The sequence below is a fragment of the Bufo bufo genome, chromosome 2 (genome assembly GCF_905171765.1).
Source record: "Bufo bufo chromosome 2, aBufBuf1.1, whole genome shotgun sequence".
NCBI classification, from domain to species: domain Eukaryota; kingdom Metazoa; phylum Chordata; class Amphibia; order Anura; family Bufonidae; genus Bufo; species Bufo bufo.
Genome location: NC_053390.1, coordinates 428227827 through 428245134, shown reverse-complemented (window position 1 = coordinate 428245134; position 17308 = coordinate 428227827). Strand labels below are relative to the sequence as shown.

At 41.9% G+C, this 17308-nt stretch overlaps 1 protein-coding gene across 1 annotated transcript in view; it reads left to right on the top strand.

Moving 5' to 3' along the window:
• The window catches only part of DGKQ (diacylglycerol kinase theta), a 144238-nt gene that overhangs the window by 107868 nt on the left and 19062 nt on the right, over positions 1 to 17308 (top strand). Inside the window, exons 16-21 of the mRNA XM_040417386.1 lie at positions 1243 to 1394; positions 9086 to 9234; positions 9786 to 9967; positions 10664 to 10764; positions 10852 to 10998; positions 13845 to 13956. Of these exons, the coding sequence (XP_040273320.1) occupies positions 1243 to 1394; positions 9086 to 9234; positions 9786 to 9967; positions 10664 to 10764; positions 10852 to 10998; positions 13845 to 13956 (843 nt within the window). The remainder of the gene's footprint in view (positions 1 to 1242; positions 1395 to 9085; positions 9235 to 9785; positions 9968 to 10663; positions 10765 to 10851; positions 10999 to 13844; positions 13957 to 17308) is intronic.

The following is a 17308-nucleotide window of genomic DNA, read 5'->3' as shown; positions in this document are numbered from 1 at the left end:
TATGGTAGTATGGTGAAGCCCATTTTGTTCCTAATTAATTGTAGTATTGTTAAACAGTCATTGTCAAACCTTATCACGCAATTTAGGAAATCCTGCTTACCTGGTATGGCCATATATATTGATGACCTATCAGGATAGGTCATCAATATCTGATCGGCAGGGGTCTGGCACCCCCACCGATCAGCTGTTTGAAGAGGAGGTGGCACTGCATGCGAGCACTTCTTCCTGGTAGTTACACTACGTGTTGTCTCCTCTGTAGCGGTGGCGTAGTTTAATTACAAGTACTCGCTCTATTCAAGTGAATGTAGTGAGTACTTGTAGTAGGCTACTTTCACACTACTGTTCAGAGCGGGTCCGTCTGGTGTCAGCACAGACGGACCCGCTCCTATAATGCAGACGTTTGGATCCGTTCAGAACGGATCTGTCTGCATTATAGTTTAGAAAAAATTCTAAGTGTGAATGTTGTTAAGACGGATCCGTCCAGACTTTACATTGAAAGTCAATGAGGGACGGATCCGTTTGAAAATTGAGCCATATTGTGTCAACTTCAAACGGATCCGTCCCCATTGACTTACATTGTAAGTCTGGACGGATCCGTTTGGCTCCGCACGGCCAGGCGGACACCCGAACGCTGCAAGCTGCGTTCGGGTGTCCGCCTGCTGAGCGGAGCGGAGGCTGAACGCTGGCAGACTGATGCATTCTGAGCGGATCCGCGTCCACTCAGAATGCATTAGGGCTGGACGGATCAGTTCGGGGCCGCTTGTGAGAGCCTTCAAATGGAGCTCACAAGCGGAGCCCCGAACGCTAGTGTGAAAGTAGCCTAACACTGCACTTCCGAGATGAAATGCAGTGTAATGAATAGGAAGCAGTGCTCGCATGGAGAGCCATTTCTTCAAACAGCTGACCGTGGGGGTCCCGGGTGTTGACCCCCAATCTGACCTATCCTGAGGATAGATCATCTATATATATGGCCGAACAACCCCTTTACCTGGCTATGTAGTTTCCCTGTAGTTTAGATGTAGTAGAACGCTAGTAAACTAGTTATGTGTCACATATGAACTTTATATATCTTTCTTTTCTGACATTCAATGGTTTATTGCCTTGTACAGCAGGACTGTGCACAAGGTAAGATCATTTGGTTGTAATCCATCACTAAACCCATGTCTTCCCGGATAGCTTGTATCTTGATAACTTATCTTTTTGTATTTTTCTTTTTTTTTTTTCTAAATAATTTTTTTCCAGCATGAAAAATTACCTCAGAGTACTTGCCCTCTTCTGGTATTTGTCAATCCTAAGAGTGGAGGTCTCAAGGGCCGTGATCTTCTGTACAGTTTTCGGAAACTCTTGAATCCGCACCAAGTTTTTGAGCTAACAAATGGAGGTCCCCTGCCTGGGTACGTTGAGGTTTTAGATTTTATATTCAAGGTATAAATGACAACAAATGCATAGTACAAATAAATAAATAAAAAGAGAACCACAAGGCGCTCCATAGTGTAAGACTGTAATGTAAGATCTTATAATGAAGATGAGAAGCTGCTTATCAGTTGGTACCCCAGGTCATGTAGTGGTCATCTTGGAAAGATGCAGAATGGAACGCTGCCCCCGTCCTGGTGTTCCCACTGGGATCCCCACGTGCGGTGATGTAAGCAAAAGAAAATACAGGATTGACCGGGCCATTGTTCTTTAAGAGTTAAAAAATGATTATTTATGGGTAAAGGAACTTGTGTGATGCCTTTTGAAGAGGGTCCCCCTTCTTCCGTAGACACCTTAGAAATAAATGGCTTTTCACAAAATGTATTATACAGTTATGTCCAGCTAGTCTTGTTGCCAAGTTCATTCTGTAGCTCACTGCATGACATGTATGTTTCAGCATACAGTAATCAGATGCCTAGCGGGTGATGGGATTAATGTCAGTGTGCATACACTCTAATAGCCCTAGGGCAACAAATATCTAATTTTCACACCTGCTACAAATGTAGTAATAAAGCTTAAAAGGGTTTTCCGAGATTCTAATACGGACGACCTATCCTCAGGATCAACACCTGGGGGACCCCCCCCCCCCCGATCAGCTGTTTGAGAAGGCGCTGGTACTCCTTTGTGCGACACTGCCTTCCCGCAGCTTACCAAGCACAGAACTGTGCATTGTACCACGCTCAGCCCCATTTACTCCTATGGTGCTGAGCTGCGCCTACACCACGTGACAGATGAACATGTCATCACTGGCCTAGGAAAAGCTGTGCAAGAAGGCCAAGGCGCTCACAGGAGTGCCATTGCCTTCTCAAACAGCAGATCGATGGGGGTCCCGGGAGTAGGACCCCCACCCATCAGATACTGATGACCTATCCAGAGGGTAGATCATAAGTATTAAAATCTTGGAAAGCCCCTTTAACATGGCCCCATGTACCCCTAAGCATTGTTGGACTGGGATTATTTGGGTCCACCAGAGGAAATAATTCTTAAAGGGGTTGTCCCATTGGGGGCATATTGCTAAGATATGCCCCTAATGTCTGATAGGGGCAGGTCCCACCGATGGGACCTGCACCTATACTTAGAACGGAGTATGGAAAGTCACAGGAGGCGCACAGCCGCCCTCCATTTATTCCAATGGGAGCGCCGAAAATAGCCAAGTGGCACGCTCAGCTGTTTTTTGAAGTCCCATTAAAATGAATGGGAAGTGCACTGAGCATGCATGGCCACCGCTCCATTCACTTCTATGACGGAAATAGCCAAGCCACTGCAAGTGCGGTGGCCACGCATGCATGATGCGCCCTCTGGGAATTTGCGGGTTCTCTTCTAAGTATAGGTGTGGGTTCCAGAATGGGACCCACACCTATCAGACGTTGGGAGTATATCCTATCCTAGCGTCCAACTTTTAAAAGGCAGCTAAAAGGAACGTTCGTGCCCTCTGTGGTGTCAGAGCCTAAGCTGACCGGAGAATCCTCTGGTGGCCCTGTCCATAAGGATGTCATGTAGCGATAAAACATGTAGTTGGGGGGGGGGGCTTTGCTTTGTTAAATTTTAAAGTACAGTACTATAGCCTGTGTTGACCAATATCGCAGACATTTGAATAGAATACAGTGTAAAACATTCAAATAATGGCATATACTGCAGTCTGGCTATGGGACTACAGTTACTAGCCCATTAGATTAGCTATATAAGCATGATAATACTATTAGCATTGGCTCAAATATTTCAATATTTTAAACATACTGTTCATTGTTTTGGTTGGGGTCAGTTGATTTTTACGCTTAGTGAATTAATAAATGTTCTGTTTTATTAAAATATTATATGAATGTATGTTTAGGCCCAATATAAAAGTTGTTGTTCCATTTTATCATGTTACGACTTCTGATGATCTGTAAATTGGGGTAACCTACAGTAGGTGGAGTTGCTAATTTTTATTTCTAGACGTTTAAAGAGGACCTTTCATGGTTTTGCATTAATGGAGATAAATACCTTTTACTTTACTGATGCTGCCACCCTGCTTGATTTTTTATTTTTTTTTATTTTAAATATCGCTCATGCGCCCCGCTGTGCCCCCCCCGCCTTCCCCAGTTTTCGTGCTCAGTACGTCCAATCACAGCGGAGAGCGTCACAGCCACGGAGAAGGAGACACCCGTTGAGAAACCCTGGCGTCTCCTCCCTGTTCCGATGCTCAGTATTAGCATACTGAGCGTGAAAAGTGCGGGGGGGAGGCGCAGGAGCGATATTTGAAAAAATCAGGCAGGGTGGCGGCACCCTTTAAGTAAAGGTATTTATCTCCATTAATACAAAACCATGAAAGGTCCTCTATTAGAGTTGTTTTTGCACTACTTCATGCAGTAGTGTCCAGAGACCTGGACACTACTGAAATTTTGTTTAGAAAAGATATTTCGGTAAGTCCCGACACTTTTTACAAGAAAATCTTTTGTTCCAAGTGTCAAGAATTTGTAGTTTCTGTTTTCTCAAAAGCAGGTCAGAGTTTCACACTTGAATAGTGGAAAGAACATGATGCAGGTAGCGTACATGACAGACACCGCAATGTGTGTTTGTGTTCTTGTAACTATGGGAATGGGCAAGTTGTTAGTCTAGGACAGGATTCTAATTTTCCACTTGTCTCAGATGGGATGAAGGGTGTGAAGAAAAGCTACACACAAGTGCACAGACATTAATTTATTATTTTATACAGATTGTATATACATGGATCCCCAAGGCTTTTAACATAATCAAGTAGCTATAAAAGAGAAAAAGGCTTAGTTAGAATGGAAAATATAAATGGTCTGAAGCCGATAATAAACTGAATACCCTTTAAGCTTGGTGAAAGGGACTCTTGGTTTAAAAAAAAAAGGTTTAAAAAAAACCAAAACATTTAAAACATGTTCAGATACCCATTTAGGACATTTGGCATCCTTCTGAAGGACCTGTCACTTTTTTGCATTATAGATGGCTCTTAATGTCAAATGGCAACATGTAATACTAAAGTTCCCCTGTGGAGGCGCTGCACGGAAATTAAACAATTGCTGTCAAGTTCTGCAGGTTATTGCTGATCTTTTGGCTCTCCACAGTAGAACAGTTTGTGAACAGCTTATTCTCAGGAGACCTCTTTAAAGGGGTTCTCCGGGAATTAAGAAAATTAAAATGCTTAAAGGGTTATGTAGCTGACGCACATCGCTAATGTCAGCAGTACATAACAGTATGATTTATAACTCCCTGCCTGCCGCTGTTCCCTCAAAATAAAGACTTTTATAATATGCTAATGAGCCTCTAGGTGCTACTGGGGTCGTTGCTGCAGCACCTAGAGGCTCAGTCTTCTCACCCTTTGGCGCGCCCCTGTGCAGTTAATTGACGTCCGAGTTCTCCTCAGTGTCACGTAAATCCTGCGCTGTCCCGTTTAGTATTCGGCGCAGGCGCAGTGAGTGAAGGACACACTCCTGCTGCCGTCTTCCTCACTGCGCCTGCGCCGAAAAACTAAACGGGACGGCGCAGGATTGACGGCACACTGAGGAGAACTCAGATGTCAATCAACTGTACATGGGCGTGCCAAAGGGTGAGAAGACAGAGCCTCTAGGTGCTGCGGCAACGCCCCACTAGCACCTAGAGGCTCATTAGCATATTATAAAAGTATTTATTTTGAGGGAACAACGGCAGGTAGGGAGTTATAAATCGTACTGCTGACATTAGCACATCGCTAATGTTAGTCAGCTACATAACGATTTTTCTCATGGCAGAAGCCCTTTCAATATTACTTCATTATAAATATATTACCAAATACCTTACATTAGTTATAATGGCTCTTTAGTCTGTGGAGCAATCATTAGGAAAAACAAAATGGCCGCTGTCCTATTAGTACACACAAAACCTGTCCTAATCACACAGCAGGACAAGTTACTTCACAAAGCTGAGCTAAAGTGCTGCCTCATCTCTGCTCTGCTTGTCAGGGATTATGATCATGAAGGTTCAATATGGTCATCAGCTGAATCTCTGTAGGAATGGAGTTCATGAGCAGATGTGGCTAATGATCAGCAGTATCTTGTCTCCATTACCACAGTCTGTCCTGTCCCTCCTCTCTGTACTTCATGTCTACTCATGAACTCCATTCCTACAGAGATTCAGCTGATGACCATATTAAACATTATTCATGATCACAATCCCTGACAAGCAGAGCAGAGAGGAGGATGAGGCAGCTCTTTATCTCAGTGTTGTGAAGTCACTTGTCCTGCTGTGTGATTAGAACAGGTTTTGTGTGCACTAAAAGGACAGCGGCCATTTTTTTTCTCCTAATCATTGCTCCCTAGACAAAACGAGCCATTATAAATGATGAAAGGTATTTGGGAATATATTTTTTAATAAAGTAATATTTACATAATTTCATTTTCTTAATTTCCGGAGAACCCCTTTAATGCAATTTCACATACATGTATGTCGCTGGGTGCTGGTACTTGGCACACAGCGCTGCAAGTATACCACATGAGTATGGCACAGGCTGAGGAGATGAGCCCTTTTAATTGGGCTTCTACTGCAACAGCAGAGATCAGAGCTAGCTCAGATCCTGGTAATTTAACCTTGTAGATGCTGCCATCAATACAGACAGAATGCAATATGTGATCACAGGGTCTCAATGATGGCATCCAGAGGCCTAACAACGGCCTCCAGGGTTGCCATGTATGGAAGTCGATTAGACCAGGGCCAGGGTATAATAGGTGGACTGTCTGTGTAATACTGATAGGGAAAATACATTACCATACAAAAGTGTTTACCAGTGTCAGCAGAAACCTAAAAAATATATGGCAACACAATACACATTATTTTTTTATTAAGTGATTTTATGGTGTAAAAGTAATAAAACTTAAAGATATAACTTTGGTATTGTCGTAATATACACTGCCTGTCCAAAAAAAAAAAGTTGCCACCTGGATTTAATTAAGCAAATAGCTATGAGCCTCCTATTGGATAATTACTGCATGGGCGATTATCCTTCAGCTGGCAATGAGTTATTTAACCCCAACTGGTGCAATGAGTTGCTTCTCATTTCTTAAACAACCATGTCGAAAGACACATCTCGTGGTCGTGGAAAAGATGTTAATCTGTTTGAGAAGGGTTAAATCATTGGCGTGCATCAAGCAGAGACAACATCTAAGGAGATTGCATAAACTACTAAAATTGGGTTAAGAACTGTCCAACGCATTCTTAAAAACTGAAAGGATAGTGAGGACCCATCGTATTCGAGGAAGAAATGAGGCGGGGAAAAAATCCTGAATGATCGTGATCAGCGATCACTTAAACGTTTGGTAAAATCAAATCGAAGAAAAACAACAGTAGAAGTCAGGGCTATGTTTAATAGTGAAAGTAAGAGCATTTCCACACGTACAATGCGAAGGGAACTCAAGGGATTGGGACTGAACAGCTGTGTAGCCGTAAGAAAAACACTAATCAGTGAGGCAAACCAGAAAAAAAGGCTTCAATTTGCTAGGGAGCATAAAGATTGAACTCTGGAGCAATGGAAGAAGGTCATGTGGTCTGATGAGTCAAGATTTACCCTGTTCCAGAGGTATGGGCGCATCAGGGTAAGAAGAGAGGCAGATGAAGTGATGCTGCCTGTGGGGGCAGTGCTATGATCTGGGGTTGCTGCAGTTGGTCAGGTCTAGGTTCAGCAACAGTATGTGCTCCAAGAATGAGGTCAGCTGACTACCTGAACATACTGAATGACCAGGTTATTCCATCAATGAATTTTATCTTCCCTAATGGCACAGGCATATTCCAAGATGACAATGCCAGGATTCATCGGGCTCAAATTGTGAAAGATTGGTTCAGGGAGCATGAGACATCATTTTCATACATGGATTGGCCACCACAGAGTCCAGACCTTAACCCCATTGAGAATCTTTGGGATGTGCTGGAGAAGGCTTTGTGCAGCAGTCAGACTCTACCATCATCAATGCAAGATCTTAGTGAAAAATGAATGCTACACTGGATGGAAATAAATCTTGTGACATTGCAGAAGCTTATCGAAACAATGCCACAGCGAATGTGTGCCGTAATCAAAGCTAAAGGCTTTTTTTTTTTTTTTGCTGGCAACTTTTTTTTTTTTTGAACAGGCAGTGTATATAAATCAGCAGAATCAGGTTATGTTATTTACGCCACATGGTGAACCCCATAAAAATAAAATCAAAATAATACTGACAGAATTGCTATTATCTGGCCACTTTGTCCTCCTGTAACACTTAAATGCCACGGTTGCTATTGACAGCAGGATCTAAGGGCTTAAATGGCCATGGTAGGCATTAACTCTGGGCAGTTGGAGCGGGAGCCTGGCTGTGTGTAATAGATGGCTTCAATTGCAGATGGCATGGGAACAGTGCCTTTGCCCACACCATTCCGGTGATATAACTGCACTTCCACTTGTGGGAATACATCAGAATAATGATTAGAGCAAGAGATTAAGGCTGGGTTCACAGGGAGCCACTAATATTTTCAACCTTCTTGTAAATAATGAGCCCTGTGATTTTTTAACTATTTGTAATGTATTAATCTTAAACTGCAGGGATAGAATCTGTGATATAACAGTTCTCTGTAGGCAGATCATGCATAACACTGTTTTAGTGGATACAAGCCATTAGGTTACTATAGGTCTGACCTGTATGCATATAAATAAAAGAAACGTGATTGCAGTAGAGACATAAAACTGTCTTTGGACCCGGTCGTGAGAAGTGTAGAAAATATATTTGCACAGCATATACTCGGGGTCCTAAAAACAATGCTTGGATAAATCTTAACAATGTATTTTATTCCATGACGTTATTGTAAAAGGTATACTGGTACATCCTTCCCATGTGAATTACTGCCACTCTAGAATATGAATATGCTTGATGGGCTCAGCAGATTTCACTTACTGCTGTACACATAAAATATCACTAACTGTAAGCAACAGTGCCACCTATTGTTCTTCAGATGAAATGCTACCCAGGCTTTTATGACTTGCGTTTCCGTTTTAAAGATTGCACAATTTGAATTCCTTGGATTTAGTATCAGATTTTCATGAATTGATCCACACTTACTAAGATCCTTGTACCAGAATTCTGCTGTAAATTGCGCCTTCTCTTTGGCACAGATGTGCATGTATACTAACACTGGAGTTACAAATGTCAGTCCTAGTACAAATTCTGTTGGTAGAGAATGCACAAAATGTATTAAGAGGCATTTGGGGCATTTCCAGGCAGCAAAGTAATGCCATAACAGTAGGATAGCCATCACTTTCAGTCCTTTAATCCCAGATCAGTAAGGGTCCTGGCAGTCAGGCTCCCACCGACCAGATCACCACGAGTCAGAATGTGATATGACATGACGTTCTGTAATGGGATTAACCCTTTAAGTTGGTGATAGCTTTAAAGTTACTATAGTTGGTGAATGTAATGGACGCTACATCAATTGGGAATTGTGCAGACACATTGCAATACTCTTTGTAGAAAAGAAGTGATGCCATAGGACAGCACTACTATGATTCAAGGCATTGCACATTTGTGTAACTATAAAATATTCCAGATTAATCTCAATACACAGTATCATTCTTTTGTATGTACTAATGCTATACCTGTGCCTTCCTTTGTAGATTTCATGCATTCTCTCAAGTTCCCTATTTCCGAGTGCTTGTATGTGGTGGTGATGGTACAGTGGGTTGGGTACTTGGCGCCCTCGAGGAAATTCGACACAAGTTGGTTTGTACAGAACCATCTATAGCTGTCCTGCCTCTTGGAACAGGTAGGTTTTTTCCAGACTTTATGTATCGTGTAAATTGGCCTTTATTATAACTGTTAATATTGTCCCATAGTATGATCAAACTTCATGTCTACTTCATGTATGTGTGTAAATTCATTTTACCTCCTCTCCATTATTAAATTAAATCATTTTTATTTGTATTCTGAGTTAGGGGGTTTTACTTTACGTGTTTTATTTAACTGTACGTATTCAGACACTGCAAATTTATGGTAAAGTAGGGTTCTTGAAAACCTTAATCCCCAGCATGACTTATGTTGGGAAATTGTAGCATTTTTTATTTTTTTTTACCATGGTTTCACACCAGTTCCAATGCAGATATTGATTTGATAAGATCTGCTTGTAAAATAAGTCATGTTTGAATTCTTCGATTATATTTTCATGCTTGTGCAATAAATCCGGCTCTGCATTGTGGTTTCCATTATAAAAAGAAACTATAGAGGAAATGAGAACAAAGCATTGGATTGAAACAGTATGAACAGCTCCTTTTTATGTATTTGTCGAAAAATTTTAAAGGTGCAATTTTATTATCCCAGGAAATGATCTGGGGAGAGTACTTCGATGGGGGGCTGGCTATAGTGGAGAGGATCCATATTCAGTCCTCATATCTGTGGATGAAGCTGAAAATGTCCTAATGGACCGTTGGACCATACTTCTAGATGCACAGGAGGTTGTTGATTCATTGGAAAATGGTATATCCGACCCTGAACCACCAAAGGTATGATTATTGTTTTTTCTATTAAAGGGGTTTTCCAAGAGTAAAATATTGAGGGCCTGTCCTGGGGATAGGTCATCAATATCTTTTTGGTGGGTCACCGACACCCAGCACAACCATTGATCAGCTCTGGTTAGTCCTGCGACCTCTTCACAGCTTACCAAGTACAGCGTTGTAAAGCTTGGTATTGCAGCCCAGGTCTCACAGGAGCGCAGCAACCTCTTCAAGCAGCTGATCAGCGGGGTGCCAGGAGATATTGGTGACCTGTCCTGACGATAAAATATTCTACTCCCACGGTAATCCTCTTTTAATGGAGATGTGTTGTGCTAGCCATCACGCTAGCCGAGTTATAATGCATTTAATGTCCTCTCTGGGATGACGTGCATTAGGCCAGAATTTGGCTAGTCTCTTCTAACTTTGTTGATGGGATCAACTATTTCATTCCTGCTAGCCTCCCTTCTTTCAGGATATTCAACTCTATCCTGCCTTTATCATAGTTTTTGGGGAGATGTAGAGAACATGCAGATTTAGGTGTTGATGGAGTAATTGACCCTACCAGGCTAATATTTGCTTTCAGAATTGATAATCATTGCTTATTAAGAGTACCTCGGCCTTGAATTTGTTTTAAAAAAGGACATGTCTTAATTTCAGTTTGCCTTTAAGTTGTTTTTTCTGCTACCAATATTCTTGTTTTGGCAGATTGTGCAGATGAACAACTATTGTGGGATTGGGATTGATGCAGAATTAAGCTTAGATTTCCATCATGCCCGTGAAATTGAACCTGGTAAATTCAGTAGCAGGTAATTTCTTTACTGTGGATTTGTAGCTGAATATCAGGAAAGATTCTGTGCCTGGCTTTTAACATGTACATGGCATCTCTCTTCAAGGTTCCACAACAAAGGCGTGTATGTTAAAGCTGGATTGCAGAAATTAAGTCATAATCGTAATCTGCATAGAGATATAAAACTTAAGGTTGACCAGCAAGAAGTGGAGCTTCCAAATATCGAAGGACTTATCTTTCTAAATATCCCCAGGTAGATAATGTGATAAGCCAAAATGAAAGCACATTTCCAGATATCTATGAACAGTAGTGTCTTGTGTATTTTTCTCACTTCACCGCTATATTTATATTTGACTGCACATTCGGGAACAGTTATAACCAAAGTAGTTGAAAATAAAAGTGTGACAACTTTCCATAGCAGTCAGTCTGTCTTTTGGGAAGATGTACGCAGCGTCCTCAGGTCTTCCAGTTTTACTTTTGCCATAGTTTTGACAAATATTCAAAAGCACAGTATGTAATTATGCTTTAAACGCTTCACAAAAAATGTTGGTTGAATGTAGTTACAAAAGTCTCATGTCCACTTCTTTTATGTAATAATTGTGGAAAAGATGTAATCCATTATCTGGTGTTTCTCTCCGGTCGTCATCTACCTCTCCCTTGCTGCCGGTAACAGAAGTGCTGTGGCACATGAATATCACCATTTCTGCAATATGAGTAGCAGACGAAACATTTTCTGGCATCAGGCTATCAAACATTAAGGCATGGAAACGTGCTATGGAGCAAAGAATGGCTGTCATGTCAGGAGTGAGGATGGGTCCTGTCACCAGAAAATGCAATGCAATCTGCAGGCAGCATGTCATAGACCAAAAGCAGATGAGCAAATCGATTTATATCGTTTTTTGTGGGAAAAGATTCAGTAAAACTTGTAATTTATACATTAGCTTTTTCCACTTCCTGTGAAGAGCTATCGGTACAGGAGGAGGGGTTATCAGTGACTGACGGCTATCTCTGTGTGCATACTCATACACACAATGCTATCAATCACTGATAACATCTCCTCCATGTACCAATAGCTGTTCACAGGAAGTGGAAAATGGAAAGGCATATATTAATCTGCTCAGCTCTTCCTGCTCTTATAACATGCTGCTTTCCGTTTGCATAGCATTTTGTGGTGACAGGTCCTCTTTAAGACTGCCTTATAACTCAATACATTTAACTAGATAAAAGGGACTCAAGCGTTTTCCAAGTCCCAGGTTGGTGACTTTTTGGCACCCCTATTTATCAGCAGTTTCCTGCAGCCTCTGACGCTGGACCGGAAGCACAGCTCCATTCAAAGGGTAGTGGCTGAGCTAGATTACTGGATCTCGGCTCCCATTCACTGCAATAACCTTTCGTGGCCGGTACACTTTGAACAGAACTATGCTTACAGCTCAGATTCTAGTGCTAGTTCTGGTGCCAGAGGCTGCAGGAAAGAGCTGATCGGTTGGGACCACCACCGAGCTGATACTGATGACCTATCTTGAGTGGTGGTCATCAGTATCTGGAGCCTGGAAATCCACTTTAAGTAGAAATATCTGTTCAAGGAAGGCGTTACCCATTTTCTTATTTCATTATATGATCAGCCAAATTTTTAAGACCTCAGTGTGCTTGAGTGGCAGCAGGCGGATGTGTTTTAACAAAAAACAAACCTCTCACCTTTTGATACTCTCTCCATTCCAGCACGGCTATGGACCAGAAGTGATGAGGTCCCATTTTGGTCACATGATTGCTGCAGCAGTCTTTGGCATCAGCAGCTGTGTTTGCAAGAATGGCATGCCGCTGCTGTGCCTCATACCCATCTCTACCTATGTTCTGTAAATAGCTGAATTCCTCCATGAGTCAGAGGAAAATGCAATACTAAAAAAAAGCCCACTCATAATCTAGGTTTTAAGTTAGCCCACCTTTTTTTGTTTTTGTTTCAAGTGGTAGGATATTTAACCTTAGGAACCCACAAAATGGAATATTTGGGGGGGGGGACACTATAAAATCTCATACCAAGAGACACACATGGTATTACACGGGCACACACTCAACCAGGATTGTAGTTCTGACCAACTTCATGTTGTGTCTCTGCAGCTGGGTCTTTTGCTAATCTAAGAAGTAAGAGGTCTGTTATTTTTTATGTTATCCCTTTACATTTCTATAACTGTTGCCTTATGTCTGTGTCATTGTTATTTCAGCATTTTTGTAACTTTTTTTTTAAGCACTTCACCATTGTATATTAAATCTTTATTAATTAGTTAGTCTCCACTGACCTAACCACCCACCACCTTGTAGAGGAAATGCATTGCTTATTGTTTTAACCCTTTGATTACCAGTGTGCAAGTTAACCCGTCTTAGGCCTCTTTCACACTGGCGTGTGCGCCCCGTTGCCGTATTGCAGACACGCGCGCCGTTCCGTGGACATTCCGCATCACTGATGCAGACCTATTCACTTGAATGGGTCCGCAAATCCGGACATGCGGAATAGTGCGGAAGCACTACGGAGTGCTTCTGTGGGGTTTCATCCCGTTCTTCCGTTCCGCAAAAAGATAGAATGTGTCTTTATCTTTTTGCGGAACGGCCGGATCGCGGACACATTCAAGTGAATGGGTCCACGATCCGCTGTGGCTGCCCCACGGACTGTGCTCGTGCATTGCGGCCCGCATTTTGCAGGCCGCAGCACGACCACGGGGCACACACGCCCGTGTGAAAGAGGCCTTACACTGAGAGCAGTGTCCGGCGTAGCATACCGCATCTTTTCAGCCATAAACAGATGTAGGCAGCACTATGTGTGATACGTAGATTAGTTTAGCCTAATACAAAAGGTGCATATAAAAGGAGTGTGATAAGCAGATCAACCTTACAGCCACATCTAAGTCAAGTGTGCAGCAAGTGGTGATAGTAACACACAGTGATTCATATCAAACGCCAATGCAGCTATCTAATTTCTAGCAATTTGATTACTGCAACAGAGTAGATAATTTGCCATAAAATAATAAAAGTTTAAATACCAGTTTTACAGAAGCAATGTCAAATATGAATGTATTCTGTTAATTTGTTCTTGCGTTTTTTTGTCAGTTGGGGTTCCGGAGCTGATTTGTGGGGCTCTGATAATGATAATCGATATGGAAAGCCAAGAATTGATGATGGACTGCTTGAAGTTGTTGGGGTAACTGGAGTGGTTCACATGGTAAGTCTGTCAACATTTATACTTTTTCTATAAAACAGTGTGGTGACAAAGTATTTGCCCATTTCCAATGTCTGTTTTTCATTTGTCACGTGTGAATTTTTCATCCAACTACATTTAATATCAGACAATAAAAAGTAAATGTGAATGCTGATTTAAATGATTTCATTTATAAAAAAAAAACAGCTTTTCAGCCCTACTTGTCCTCCGCAGTTACTAGATCAACCAGTTACCCAAATTCAATTGACATTGATGTTCAATTTTTACTAGTCCCAACCAGACATGCTGACTGCCAGTCCTGTGGTATCTAAACATCACTTTAATACACGAGTACAGAATGCATGTGATACATCACTTAAAGGCTATGTACACCTTTGGGGAATCTTTTTTTTTTTATTATTGCATTGTACTAATTTACAAAAAAAAAATTTCAACTGGTCTTTATTAAAAATGATGAGCCCCTTTTCCTGTACAGCCTTGAGATTCTCTAGTAGCATGCTCTGTATTTTTACTTCGTTCCGTCAGGAAGCCCAGCTGACTGTCCCTGATCTCTGACCTTATAAACACTCGTTATGGTTTAATTCTTATCTTGGTCATAAGAATGTGGCTTAAATAAGTGTTTATGACCTTTTAGTAATTTAGAGGTGAGGGTTATTAGATGACCAGCACACAGTGAAAGTGAACGTATGATTCACACAGCTAGACAGTTAACCCTTTGTGACAGAAGAGCTGAATATTTTTAATAAAGACCAATCGAAAAAATGATTTTTAGCCCAAAATGATAAAAAAAAAAATTGTCTGAAGGTGTACAAAGCCTTTAAATTCATGGTGATGTGAAGAAGATAGAAGGTGTGAAAAAGCAGCACAAGATAACATGTTCTATAGAAATTCAAATATAGATATAAAACACAGTCATTGAAATCTACCAGTCTGGAAAGGATTATAAAGCCATTACTAAAGGCTCCTTTACAGTGCTCGATAGCTATTATCTGCAGGTATACAGGTATTGTTAGTTACCCGATGAACAAGCGAAATGGGTAATAGGATCGTTGGTGCGGTCACCTAAGTCATTGTTTGCCGGCAGCAGATCGTGCCGTCTAAACAGCATTGTGCTGCAGGCAAACAATGATTCTGTATGGAGACTAGTGATGGCATTAATGATCACTCCTCCCCATACTGTGTCCACTGATGAGCAGGCCTTTGTCAGGAAGGAACGCTTCTTTGGGGCCAATCGTCTGCTCCATTGAGCAGTGTAAAGGGGCCCTTAAAGGAGTTGTCACTTCAGCAAATATCATTTATCATGTAGAGAAAGTTAATATAAGCCACTTACTAATGTATTGTTATTGTCCATTGTAAAAGGGGATATTAATTATGAATATTTTGTGTTAATCTCAATAATATTCATAAATAGGCATGAGTCTAGTGATGACTCCACCTATTTATACTTTAAATGAAACTTACTCTCTAATTGGCTAATTGTCGAACTAACTAGCTACCTCTGTTGCCTTTACACTACACTGATTAACTTTTGTATGATAGTAAATGGACGTACTAGGTAAATACTGTTTACTGCCTAAATAAAGTACGTTAAAAACACTATTTCATTTTATTAAAAAGCAATCTCCACAAATATAGGCTGATAGGGTAAACTGGAACTGATTCAGACCAATAATTATGCTGGTTCCTAAATTGACCCTACCACAAGAACACTTATTGTGTATAGGAGTATGGAAAACAAAGGAACACTCCTGTTGCAGTCCTAAGAGTATATCTGCACTAGTCCCTCAGGGCTGCAGTCCCTATAGACAGTGCGTACCCCATTTCTGTATAGGACCAATATGCAGGAGGAATTTTCCCTATTAAGGCTCAAGTAACGGGAAGAGAGTCAGCCTGCATGTATCAAATATATCCTGCAGTGCTAATGCTCGACGTTTTTCCCTTCCGACTTCTGTCGGTAATTAATCAGGAGCATTGATCTAAGTGTCCGGCCGAGACTATACATTGCGACCCTGATGGTGGGTACGCAGCAATCACGCCAGTACACTTGATCTATTTGCTGACTATGACTTGATTATAGACTCTGCACACCTCTGATGGCGTGCATGCAGCAAACAACGAGCCTCCCGGCACTGTAGTGGCCGTAGCGCGCGCGAGGTATGCGCTGGTTAAATAGAGATGGCTCCTCCCCTTTCACTGCCAAGCCTCTGACAGGCATCCAATAGGCGTCCGACCGCTCCCGCCGGCTACGCCTCCTCCTGCCGTCATCACTTGCTTCTGACAGGCAGCCAATCTGTGCACGGCCGCTATCGCCGGCCACGCAGCCTCCTGTCGCCATCCTTCGCTTTGGCAGTGGGGAGTAAGTATTATGGTGGCGAATACTAGGGTTCTAACTAAACGGGGACATGGGGCCCATGAGATATCTCCAGATTTGGATGAAACTGATGTCTATAAATTGGAACAGGTCAAACCATACCTGCCATGGACAGTGACCCACATTAGACAAAAATGTCAATCACTACCTCTCCCACTAGAAACGTAATGGAACCAGTTGGCTCCTGTCTCTATGTCTGGCAGGTAGAAGACGATCACAGGTAGGGGGGACAAACAGACAGGATAGACGGGAAGGCAGAGGATGTATAATATACACTGAATAGTGAAGGGCAACGCTATTCATTCAATAAAACATGAGAATGAAATAGCATCATTAAGACCCTTTGGTTTCACTGTATTCAGCGTGAAAATCCACTGCGCTTCTTTTCTGAGGAGGAGTGTGTCTACTTCTCCTCCCCTAGGTGGTGGTCGCACATGTTCTATCCCCTGAAATTTTAAACAGTCTGTTGTCATGGGGTGATTGGCTGCCACATGTTGCGCAATAGGGGTATCACCATGACTTCTGATCTTCAGTAAATGCTCCCCTATGCGTCTCCTAAATTCGCGCTTAGTTTTCCCTACATATTGTAATCCACAAATGCAGGTTGCGAGGTACACCACCCCTACTGTCTTGCAATTAATAAAGGATTTGATGTTAAATCTATGTCTTGTGGTCGAGCTAGTAAAATATGCACCCTTCAAGATCACTTTGCAGGCTATGCAGTTACCACATTTATATGTGTCATTTGGTATATTCGCCGCTAGCCAGGTTTCATTGGTAGGGGAATTGAATGCACTATGGACCACCTTATCCTTTATATTCCCCCCCAGACGATATGTAATCATAGATATCCTCCTACTAGATGCCCAATATCTGGGTCCGTTCTCAAAATCTCCCAGTGTTCAGTCAACAAAGCACATATCTCTTTGTTTGCTGTGTCATAGGTCCCTATGATACGTAGTTGAGCATCCTCAGATACGCTAT